This window comes from Pristis pectinata, chromosome 5, assembly GCF_009764475.1.
Source record: "Pristis pectinata isolate sPriPec2 chromosome 5, sPriPec2.1.pri, whole genome shotgun sequence".
In the NCBI taxonomy this organism is placed as follows: Eukaryota; Metazoa; Chordata; class Chondrichthyes; order Rhinopristiformes; family Pristidae; genus Pristis; species Pristis pectinata.
In genome coordinates, this window is record NC_067409.1 from 36,811,721 (window position 1) to 36,824,703 (window position 12,983).

The 12,983-nt window shown below is 38.4% G+C and overlaps 1 protein-coding gene across 3 annotated transcripts in view; it reads right to left on the reverse strand.

Moving 5' to 3' along the window:
* Positions 1-3,743: 3,743 nt before the first annotated feature.
* The window catches only part of crot (carnitine O-octanoyltransferase), a 45,939-nt gene continuing 36,699 nt past the window's right edge, over positions 3,744-12,983 (reverse strand). For 2 of the 3 annotated variants that reach the window (XM_052016414.1, XM_052016413.1), the window contains 5 exons: positions 12,503-12,626; positions 8,073-8,151; positions 7,887-7,980; positions 6,915-7,034; positions 3,773-6,209 (listed from right to left, as the gene is read on the reverse strand). In XM_052016414.1, coding sequence (XP_051872374.1) covers positions 6,089-6,209; positions 6,915-7,034; positions 7,887-7,980; positions 8,073-8,151; positions 12,503-12,626 — 538 coding nt within the window. In that variant the 3' untranslated portion in view covers positions 3,773-6,088. Of the gene's footprint in view, positions 6,210-6,914; positions 7,035-7,886; positions 7,981-8,072; positions 8,152-12,502; positions 12,627-12,983 lie in introns of all 3 variants that reach the window. The other variant, XM_052016412.1, reaches the window with a different exon arrangement.

Sequence of the window (12,983 nt, forward strand, 5' to 3'; positions counted from 1 at the left end):
CCCCACCCCCACCTCATTTGGTCCACCTATCACCTACAGGTCTGTCTCACCCCTCCTCCTCAGCTCTATATACCAGGAATCTTCTCTCTCCAGCTTATTCCTGATACAGGGTCTTGACCCGAGATGTTGACCATCCCTTTATCTCCATAGATTCTGATTGACCCGCTGAGTTCTTCCAGCAGTTTGGTTTATGCTCCAGATTCCAGCATCTGCAATCTCTTGCATCTCCAAAGTTTTTAATTGTTATTGGTCTTATTAATTTTATTGTTTTCTCTTTTAACTCTTTCTAAATTCTATCTTTCCATCTCTATGTTTCATTTTCTCTATTTGACATTGCACTGAATTAAATATTTTAATTTATACTTACTGATTTATTCTCTTAATTCAATTATTGGCAAACAAAAATGTGCCAATTAGGTTTGAGTCAGGTATCAAAATGTTAAAAGTCTGAACTGGTCCCCACTGTAGACTTTTTGCGTTATGAGGCCAGCTGCTTTGGAATTATTGTGGACAGGTGGGTTTCCCAGGCCTTGGGAAACTCGACAATTTTAATGAGGCAAAGAGAGTTGAGAAGCTAAATGCTTTTGTAACGTGAATTGTAGGCCAGAAGAACTAGGAATGTTTTCTCCACTCACCTGCCAACCTCACACCTCCAAGATCCCTGCTGTGTTTCCATTCCCCCATATTCCTTTCTCCCATACAAAGCTCCCCAAGGTAAGGGATTGTAAACCTCGGCTGCACTCTCTGCTCATCCCACCCCAAGACCCCCAAGTTGAGGGATTGTATCTGCCTGTTCCTACATCTTGAACAGTCGAGCATGCCACTCTGGCTGGTTTCCCGACGTAGCCCTGTGAGAAATAAGCAGTAGGAGCAGGAGAAGGCCATCCAGCTCTTTGCTTCACTGTTCATCAAGCTCACGGCTGATCTTCAACCTCAGCACCATTTCCCAGCACTTATTACCATGTCTCTTAACTTCCTTAATTCCCAGAAATCTATTGATCTCCATTTTGAAATGAACACAATGGACTTAGGCCTCAACGGGTTTCTGGGTTAGAGAAAACCAAAGGTTCACCACACTCTGAATGAAGAAATTTTTCCTCATCTCAGTCCTAAACAACCTACCCTTTATTGTTGAACTATGTTCCCTTATCCTAGACTCTTGAATCAGGAATTCCAACTACAAAACAGTCACAAACCATGAAGTTAAACATTCTGCTCAGTTTCCCCTCCATTACTCGACCCTCCCACCAATGTATCCCACCCCTATTAACATGCAGGACTCATTCCTTAAAACAAACACTTAAGTCTATTTGATTGAAGAATCACTGTGTTACTTTTCCTATCCAGATATTCAATAGCAGTAAGTTTCCACTCAAAAGCTTGCAAGAAGACTATGGGCAACTATAAACATTGTGCATTGCATGCACTGTTCCTTTGGGATGCGTGGGCTACACTGACTACAGATCACCCTGATTGGAGTTGTATTTTGTCATTTAAACAACCTTACTAAGATGATATTTTGGCAGAGTGAGAAGTCCTTTTCTCCATTAGAGTACAGGTTGAAACACCCTGCTCTGGCATTCTGTTGTCCGGCATATTTTGAATACGTAGAACGGATCTGTACTAATTAGACAATTCCAAGATCTAAAATTAACTGAGTTTGGAGCTAACCCATATCTGATTAACATACCAGTATAACTTTTGTAATTTCAGCCAACAGCATTGCTGATGTACTGACAGTTCTCGGAACCTATACAAAATCCAGGGAGTGTCGGTACTTAGAAAGAACAGTTCTCCTGCTCAGAGGAAGATGCCTGGGGGCAATTTCTGTGGTCCAGATTTTCTATGGTCCTGCACCAGTCAGTCCTAAAGGTGGCAGACTAGGGAGTTTGAACCTGTATGGACAGCAAGTTGGAGGAGAAGGGAAGTGTTGAGGGAGCACAGTTGAGGGAACAGAATTTTTGAAAGTAGAGGGAGGTGATAAGGCACAAGTGTTTAAGCTAACAGGGGTGCTCCAGAAAGATCCACATACAATTTAGAAATGGAGGAGGAAGGGGTTGATGAGGTTATGATACAAATATACTCCAGGAGACTCACAGGGCCAATAGGATTCCCTTATTCATCATTCTGTTTAAGATTGCAGACATGCTCACATCCAGATTCTGCAGAGCCCTAGTCAAGGTTTCCATGAACTCAAATAAAGTCCATGTTTGATGCTTCATAGAGATCGCCACCTGTCATTAAAATTATACATGGAGCGGGGTGATTGGTGCAAATTCACCTGTAAATGATCTTCAGTGCAATCTGCTTGGTAAAATTGTTACATTGTGTAGGACCAAAACACAGGTGTCACGCAATCCAATTTCTTGGCTTTGTTTTTGTCCACCACATGACCTCACCCAAATGCAATATCTGAGCTAGGGTATAAGAGGCACAAACCCTATGACAACTGACCTGTTCAGCAGCTAGAAACACTAAAACTTCAGTGGTTTCCAGTATATCCTATTCTTTTTAGGTGCAAGACATCAAGGGCCATTTCCAGTTCATCTGATGAATGCAGTGCATTAACGGGGTCCAAATTATCTGTTATGTAGAATTGTACGAGGAAAATGATCAGTTGAAGTGATGGAGGGAAGTGCATAGGCTTGGAGAATGGTATGGTAATTCTTGGTAGGGAAGTGATGGAATAGACATGAGAAATTAGAGTGTGTGGACTTAGATGATGCACGGACAAGTGAAGATGAATGTGCAAGTGTGCTCAGCTTTGCTGATCTGGCATTAAAGCACATTTTGCACTGTATCAAAGAACCTGGAACCACAGTCTCTGGTGCTCACCTCGTGCCACCACCCAGCCTGTTTCCTTCCTTGGTCCTTCAATTGCTGGGAGAAATTTGTACCTTTGACTCCTCACAGCCCCCTGTAAGACATCAGGAAGACCATGAAATGATTTGAAGGTAAGGATGTGGAGTATAAAATTGATTTGGCTAGAGCAATACTGCAAATCAGACCTTTCTTAATTTTTGGAAATTAGAGATAAGAAAGGTGGATTCCATCTTCCATCAAGAGTCCCATTCAACCAGTTCGGTATGATTCTTTAAAAAAAAGCTATGTCACTCTACCAACAAGTTCCCCTACCTCATTGCTGATACTTGATGAACTTAAAAAATGGATTAGGCATCGTGTTTCTATCCATTTAAAATTAGGTTATTATTCAGGATGTTGTCAATGTAAAACAGTACATGGTTTAAAGAGGTAAATTTCTGAACAGACTGGCCTAAATATAACCTTCTTGGGAGAGCATGTTCATTATTAACCTTCTCAAAATCAAAAAGTATCAGCTTAAAGAAATAAAGAATTATATTGTTTTACATCATCAGTATGTCCCAAGATGGTTCAAGGACCATGAAGTATTTCTGAAGTGTTGACATTCTTGTAATCCAAGAATGCAGCTCTCACAAACAGCAACATAAAATGAATGTAGACAAGAATGTCTTTTTTTTATGTTAATTAAGAAATAAAATTTAACCAGAACCCAGGAAGGACTTTCCTGTATTTTGAAATAAATACACCCAAGGCTTCAGTTTAATCTCTCATCTGAAAGACTCTGGCGTCAATTGTGGATTGATCACTCAACAATGCAAAGGAATGAAAGCCCAGATTCCCATGCTAAAGGGGCTGGAATGGTACTTGAACCCATAATCTTCTGGCTCAGTTGGAAATAAGCTGACACAAAGCAACTGTGTACCAATGATTAAAGCAAGAGAGCTTTTATTTAAGATTTCAATCATGGATGTGCCATGTAAAGAGATCAAACAAAAACATTACTAGAAAGTAGTAACTCCAGAGAACTTCCAAATCAGAGGTAAGATTGAATGGAAAGAAATCCATATTCAACAATCGCTGATCTTACTATTTGCATCTTTCAAATCAAGCAACTAAATCACAGCCTATACGATGTAAAATACAGTGTTTGTGAAATTAATTACAAACATTAGAGAAAAATCCAGAATTTTCACAAATTTACCATCAAGTGTTTACATCTTTCTTTACACATTGTCTGGGTACATCTCAAATGATTGCCTGTGAAATGAGCACAAACCTTGGGTCGAGCTAGGTGACTTCTTACTTTTGTCTATTTTACCACCAACTATCCTTGGTCATTCTTATTTAGTAGTCTCTGCATACCTGTCATAGCTATATTTTTATTTAGCAAAACATTCTTGTACTATTTATTTATTCCACAGTTCACTTAACAATTTTCAACCTTCATCCAGTAGTGATCTTCCTTATTAAACATCAGGTAACACCAAAATGTAAACAACTGCAACTATTGCTACAGGATATTTATTTTATAACAAAACTTGAGGAACAGTGCCCCACCTTTTGCTTGAGCAACTGCATCCTTCCAGACTTGAATTCTACAATATCTGGTAACTCATTTTCTCTGTCCACATCGGTTATTTCTGATGAAAGTCATCTGTGACATTGGCTTAGATTTTCTCTTTCCAACTCTGCACTTTTTTGTTAGGATTCTCACTCTCTAACTGCCCCCATTAACCCTTTGATCAAAAAGCCTCTACAACCTATCCCCATGGGAATCTTGGCCTCATCCCATCATAGATATTCCCTTTGTCCTATCCATCCCTTCCTCACCTTCTCTGCAACTTAAAGTTAACTTGTTCCTTGCTCTTTCCCCGGTTTTGATGAAGGTCTCCGGCCTGAAGTGTTGACTCTTGTTTCATTTTCCATAGATGCTGACCTGCTGATTGTTTCCAAAATTTTCTGTTCTCATTTATGGTTAATTTGTTCTTCATTGGCAATTAATATACAGTGCTTGTCTGCCAGTGCATACTTTTAGTATGGAGATATATAGCTGTAGATGGAGTGTGTAGTTTTATTTTCAAAAAACAAAACTCAGGCTCAAATTCATAGACTTCTAAGTTTTGAAAGTGGTTCAGTTTGAAACACTGTACCGTTTCCAGACTAATATTATTTGGAGGGTTCAACGCCATGTTTTGCAGTCTAGACAGTAAGTTCCAGGTGCATTGTTGTCTCAAAAGTGCTAAGGAAGCAAGATTTCAGAAAGTCTATAGAAGATTATGGAAGGAAGAGGAGCAGACATTGTGATCAACAAGGGAACCCACTATGTAAAAGAAAGGCCTAGAAAAGGAGTTGTTTCAGAGGTTAAAAGGTCACTTCCCCATTTATGTTAGAGATAATGAAAAACAGCATGTGGCTGAAAATGTTTCTCCACTTTTGATGGACATGCAGTGAGCTAAAACAGGTAGAAAATAAATGTTTGGTATATCTTAAAACAGAATATTAAACTAACGGTAACAAGGGAAATAAAACACATTCACTGAATAATTCACCTGTTACCCAATTTGCATTTCAATCAGCAATAGAGCCTGCTTTTTATCAGAAATTAGAACAATTGTTTGTCATTTTAACTTCCTTCAAATGACAAAAAGATTTCAGGTTTGTTTAACAGGCTCGATGTCATTTTGGTTACTCCATGCTTCATACCCACATTAATAGACTATTATCAGCAATGCTAAAGCAAGACACAGTTGTGAGTCAAACAATGTTCCACGCCAGTTTTACCTAATACAATTTTTATATTTTGTGTTCTAGTTTACTTAGTAAATATTTTGATAAACTCTAAAATTATATATTTACAAATTGTAAGTACACCATTTTCTATTCTAGATATGTGTGTCTGCTTCATAGTTTCAGATCTATAAAATGTTTCTAAGAATTAATCAAACTAGGTCCATCAAGACTTAAATAAAATTAATATTAGTACCTTTTTGCTAATTCTACAGAGTTAAAAGCAAAATACAAAAACTGCCCTGTATTTAGGAATCTGCATTGTTGCACTTTTTGCATTGTATTGTGCATGGTTTCAAAAATGTTGCATTGATATTGCAAAGTAGGAATTTAAGATAAAAATCAATGTCCTGTAGCTTCAAGTTCTGAGGTATCGACTTTACAGAGGCATAGGCAATATTTACTAGTACACTAACGCAAATATGTAAATGGTTAGAACTTTAGTACTTTTTAGCCGTACGTCTTCTTCTAATATCATTTAAAGCTGGGCTGTTGTCATCAACTGAATCATTTCATGAAAGGACTGAACTACCCCCTTGTATAGCTCTTCTGCATCGGTCTCTGGGCATGACTTCCAGGCAGAACAAATTATAACAATCCTGTTTGGGGAGACAACAAGACATTTTGTACTATGAAAGCAGCTTTGTCTCCAGGTGTTGAAAATGCTACACTGTTTTACATAGAATATTATTTTCACCTTGTAACTGTCACAGAAAAGGCACACCACATTATGATGCCACAAACCATCCGCAGATTAAATTTAGATATTTGGTCAATCATTTATTTAACGTTGTATGGTAACCTCCTATCTTTTGAACACGAGAATGGCTTCTTCTTCACGAACACCAAAGAACTCGTCATTAATTTTACATCACAGTGACCAAGATTCAAACATCCTATTATTGCATTTTGCTGCCTGCCATTTGCAATTTTTGGCTTTAAGAACTTAAACTAGAATTTGCACAATACACGGCACACATCAAAAAATGTTAAATGATAGCACTTATTTCAAGTTTATCATTCTTCCCAATGCAATATTCTTCATTGTTTTGCAACAGATGAGGCTTCTGCATATCAGGAGTTTAAATCCCTCGCACAGAACAGTTTATGGAAGTTAAATATTCACTTTCCTTAATTTACTACATTGTTTATGTCTTTAAATAATATTGCATTTGTTTACAATTACATCCAGGATAAGTAAACTCTAGACTAGTGATCTAATCTGTTAAATAAATATCTCTCCTGTGCATTCAAATGTTCCATTGCTCATGTAATACTGTCTAAATCAACAATTTGACACTTGCCTATCATCACGAATACTATAGAAAAATCCATAGCCATTGTAGACCATAGGAAGAACACCACCCAAGACTGTCGTATATCCAGTCAGGCTAGTTGAAAGAACAAAATTCCCTCCACCGCCACTATTAAAACAAAAGACAAGTAACATAATTGCAAATTAAAAGTGCCATGGAAGTACCAAGCAAAGCATTTTACATGAGATTACATAGCATATACAGCATAGAAACAGGCCTTTAACCCCAACCAGTCCCGCTAAAGTTTATGCTCCACTCGAGCCTCCTTTTCTCTTTCCTAATCCAAATATTTCAGCATAAGCCTTTATTCCCTTTCTCCTTCAAATGCTTATCCAGTCTGCCGTTAAATGCATTCATAGTATTCTTTCTCACCACTCCCCAGTCGTGAGTTCCGCTTTCTCACCATTCTCTGGGAACAAAAATTTCCAAATCCCCTTCTGGATTTCTTGAAGTCTTATTCTGGGGTAGGGTAAAACAGTCATTGATCTAGCAAAGTCAGCAGGCTGGTCTATAATTCCCTGAATATATAGTATTCCCTTCATAAATATAGATATTATGTTAGTTATCCTCCAGTTCTCTGGCACTAGATTTTTTTTTTCTTCAATTATTAAATTTGCGCAGTGATGTCCCTGCTCTCTCTTTCCTAGATGCTTTTAAAACACATGGATGCAACCTATCCAAGCCTGGGGTTCTTTCCTCTGTTTAATACCTCCCCTTGTTCTGCTTAAAATGGACTTATCTCATTGTTCATCTCATCATCTAACGTCATGTCCACCTCTTCCACCTTCCTGATAAATACTGAACTGAAACAATGACTTAACATTTCTACCATCTCCCTATCTATACCTGTGGTGGTGTGCTGTCTGTCCCTTAAAGGTCATGTACATAACATCATTTGTTTCAGCTAAGACAAGCCATGGCACTATTGTCTCTGTCTGTGAAACAGGGAATAATGGTTACCTTTTAGTAAAGGCAGGATCGGAAAAGATCTCTGGCACAGGAAGACCTTCCTCCTTAGCTATAAGAAGGAGACCCAGGAGGTGCCGGTCAAACCCTGAAGCATAAATTTAGTAACAAAATTATAAATAAAATCTACAATAACTTAGAAATTCATTAAGTATCGACTAACAAAACCAAGCTACTTACCTCTACCATTCTGACATTCAGTCATCAATTTGTGATGCTTTACAAAGGACTTCTTCATCATCTGCTGACGTTTCATATTCTAGAATTTTAGGTAGTTAATGTAAAAAAAACTCAACATCAAGAGTTGGAACTAGATTTACAGAAAAATGTTTTTAATAGAGTCGGAGTCTTATGCCAACTTTAACACAATTTAAGAAATATTTATTCCATTGTAATATTAGTTACCTGATTATACTGCTTAGTAATTTACAGTAAAACTCTTGTTAATCTGGCATGGTTAGAAGTTTGGTGGTACCAGACTAGCAGATTTTCTGGACTGTTGAATGTTATTCCTATTAATACTCCAACACATTTTAATCTGTCCTTTTTTAAGACGTCACAAAGTAGAATAATAAATTTTCCAGTATGTTTCAAGGGGCTGTGGAAAACAGAACAAGGTGAGTGGAAGGGCGGGTAGAAGGAGGGGCCCCAGTGAGTGGAAGGGTGGGTGGGAAGCACTGAGTGAAAAGGTGGGTGAGGAGCGGGGCCCCATTGAGTGAAGGGGAGCATGGGAAGCTGGGTCTTGGTGAGCCAGATGGGACAGCCCTGGTGAATAAAAGGGAGTGTAGGAAGCAGCACCCAGTGAGCCAGATGCCAGAGCATTGGGATTTCTGAATGGTCGGATAGCAGATTATCAGAGTTTTACTGTACATATCTCTGTCAAAGTCTACTTGCTGGTAAATTTTCAAATTACTTATATACACACACATTCAGAATCAAAGCCATTCTGCTTAATCTATAAGGTTACTAAATTCATCTTCTAAACAAGGTAATATTGGCAATAAGCTGGTGAAGCTAATAAAAAATTTATTCAACTGAAGGCTTGATTGTTTAAGCAACATTAAAGAATACATGGATATATTTTCTTCTGCCTTGTACAAAACAAAAATGAAAGTATAAAGTGGAGAAGTCTGCTTTACATTTACACTGACTTTTCTAAAGTCACCACTGCCATTTGGGTTAACTTATTTTCACATTTGACAACTTCTTTGACTCTCTCTCACTTCTACTAAATAAGTGTTGCTATGGGAACAAACATGGGTTCGTACTATCTCTTACTTATTATTATAGCATCTGTGGAAGATTCTTTTGTTCAGTTGTACTCAGGTCCCCTTCTTCTGCTCTTTTTCAAGTACGTTGATAACTGTATCAGTGCTGTCCCCACTTCTCATATCAAACTGGAATAGTTCATCAATTTTGCTTCCAATTTCCACCCTACCCATACCTTTACGCTGTCCATCACCTGACATTTTCCTCCTCTTGCCTTCCTTGGCTTTTTGAGTTTCATTATGGGAGGCGAGCTACTGACCAGCTCCTACAATAAAGCCCTCTAATTCCACATCATTTGACATTTCCTCCCATCCCACTCTCTTAAAGTCATTATTCCATTCTCCCTCATTTCTCCCACTCTATCCTGACATTAGAAACTGAATGCTGGCAACGTATCTTTTTCCTTAACCAATTTTCCCTCTGCCATGTTGGCATGGCCCTTAGTATCCATTCCAGTTCTTGTACTTCTGCTCTCAACCATTTTTCCTCCATCCCCGAACAAGATTTCCCTGGTCTTCACCTTTAACCCACCAGCCAGCACACACAAAGGGTGGTGGAAGTAGGATTTCTGCTTCCATCACTCCTTCATGCAGTAGGGTCCCAAGCTCTAATCAGTGAATGAAATATTTTTTTCTCTCTACTAATCCTTCTACCTATTAACTGAAATCCATGTACCCTAAATTACTAATCTCTTACTATGGGAAGTAGAATGTTAAACATAGTCTCAATAACGGTAACTGTGAAGCTACCAGCTTGTTGTAAAAATCCATCTGGTTCACTAACATCCTTCAGAGAAGTAAATCTACCATCCCTACCAATCAGGTCAATATGCGACTCCAATTCCAACTATGTTGGATTGGGCTTGGACAATAAATTCCAGCAATTACTGTACCTTGAGGTAAAATTATTTCACATTATAACTTTATATTATGAAGAAATAATATTGGCCAGTGAAGGAAATCATACAACAAACATCCATACGCCTTCAGATATAAAATTAACATCAGCTTCATATAGTTACTACACAACAAGAATTTTTAAGTTTTCATGGTATAGGTTACAAATAATCAGCAGCCAGTAACGAACATAAATCAGAAATTCAACTTTAGAGCTGAGATGAGGATGGAAAAACTACTCATAATTCTTGTTGCTATTTAGGATATTAGGAGAAACTCATGACTACACTATACATCATGAAATACATCAGCAATTACTCTTCTATGTATTCCTATTTCCAACCAGAGCAGAAAGTTGCCAGCAGGCTAAGAAGTACTTTGCCAAATCCCAACACACAGAAGGCAACAGAGAGCTGTCAACCAAGCTCCTGAGATAACGGGCCAGATCTCCTGATCCATGAATTTATCAGGGTAACTGCCAAGACTTATCTTTGTTTCTTGCAGTAAGGCGTTCAGATCAGTAGAACGTCCTGCTGATCACCAAACTAACGACCATCTGACTGCCCTCTTGTCCATGAAGCTCTTCCCTCACTACATTGTGTCAGGGGGCAGTCCCCACCATTCAGCTATACTGCTCCGGTGAGAATTTAAGGTGCAGCTGAATGGTGAGAAGCTGTAATTTGAATGAGAAAGCAGCTATTCCCAGGGTCTCTGGCTCCATCTGGAATGCCTGGGATAGTCTGAGTACAATTGGTTAATTTTCCCATATAATTGTTTGCCTAAAATACCAACCAACAATTAAATGAAAGCAGAAGTTGGTCCTAACATTTTCAAAATTTTCCAAACTCTTGCGTTCCCATGGATTTAGGGGTATTATAGTGGCACACAGAAGGGGTTGGCTAACTAACAGAAAACAAAATTGGGATAAATGGTTCATTTTTGGATTGACAATGAATAACTAGTGGAGCACCACACAGATCAGTGCGGAACCTCAACCATTTATAATCTATTAATGACTCGGATGAAGAGGTCGACTGTATTGCAGCCAGATTTACTGATACAAAGATAGAAGGTTTGCAAGTTGTGAGGAGGAAACATAGAGCCTGCAAGTGGATGTAGAGAAGTTAAGTGGGTGGGAAGTTAGCAGAGAGAATATATGAGAAAATGTGAGGTTATCCACTTGGGAAGGAAGAATGAAAAGACAATTATTTAAATGGAGTGAGACTACAAAATGTTGTGGTACAAAGGGATCAGAGGGTCCTAGTGCATGAAACAAAAGGGCTTAGTACAACAAGTAATTAGGAAGGCTAATGGAATGTTGGCAAGGAGTATGGGGTATAAAAGTAGGGAAGTGCGGAAGATTTGATGCATCTTTATAGAGTACTGGTGAGAATGCACCTGAAGTACGACTTACAGTTTTGACCTTCATATTTAAGGAAGGGTATACTTGGGTATATCCAGGATATACTGGACTTCTCTAGGATATACTTGTACTGGAAGCGGTGCAGAGAAGTTTCATAAGGTTGATTCTTGAAATGAATGGGGCAATAAATAAAGAATGGTTGAGCAGTTTGGGCATATACTCATTAGAGTTTAGAAGAAACATGAGGTGATCTTATTGAAACACAAAAGATTCTAAGGGTGATTGACAGGATGGATGTTGAGAGGATGTTTCCTGGAGTGGGGATATTTAGATTTAGTGGACAGGGTTTCAGAATAAGGGGTCACTAATTCTCTATTGCTAAGAAATGTGGAGCCCAAATCATTAAACATATTTAAGGCAGAGACTGACAGATACTTAAACTAAAAAGGAGTTAAGGGACATGAGAAAAGAGCACAAAAGTGGTGTTGAAGCCAATATGGGATCAACTATGATCTTACTGAATTATGAAGCAGGTTTGAGGGACCATTCTTATGATTGCCATGGAAATCCCATGTTTTTCAGCTGTCCACTTTTTTGGCGTGAGGGTGGTTATCTGGCTGCTCCTCACTCCAAAAATAAGATACAGCCAAGAAACATCGCCAAGTGTTTCCATGCCATTCACCTGTAAAACAAAGGAAGTGAGATCATTAGCACAAGTGTGAGAGAGCCAGCCATGTGACTTCCCCGACATACTGCTAAGTGCCAAATGGTACTGAGTGTGTGTGGGGTTGGCCTGCTGATTGTTGGATAGTGAGCAGTGCACATTGGCCGCAAACTGTTTGGAAGTCATGGGTGGACTTACAGTTGAATGATCCAGCCTAAAATATGGCATTGCATAAAAGTAGTAATTTTACATATGTATATGCTTAATACCATCAACTTTGCATTACAAGTCAAATGCTGCTGTAACTTAATACAGTTTGAATAGATTATCTAACAATTTAATACCCTTTTATGAGTTTGCATGCAAAGGTTATGAACACAATACAAAATTAAATAATATGGCTAAATTAAACACCCACAGAAACTGCTGGATCCAGCATTGCTCGGCACCATTCCACTGCCTCAACAGTACAGGGCCTCATTGTCTCAGTTCGGCCATGGTAAAATCGTCTTGTTGTTGCAGTTTCATAACAGGAGCCAGGCCTGTGAAGAAATGTTAAGTAAAGGCAGGTTATGTTGTCTAGGTATTACCTGCAGTTAAGCTGCTCTTAGGTCAATGGATATTTCTGGATAAAAAGGTTCAATCGTCTAATAAGTTTATGAAACACAGAAGTGCCCATCTGCCCCACTATTTCATTAATATAAACTCCAGCACTTTCCAGGCTAAATCAGGCAACAGAAATAGAAGGTACGTAAATATAGGAAGTTAATGTAGCAGTATCCAATTATAAAAACATGATCATTTTCAGAGTTAAGTTACCAGCATAACCTTTTACAAATTATTACCCACTCATGCTCAGTTATAACACAATTACAATAAATAAATTTGTAGAGTAGAAA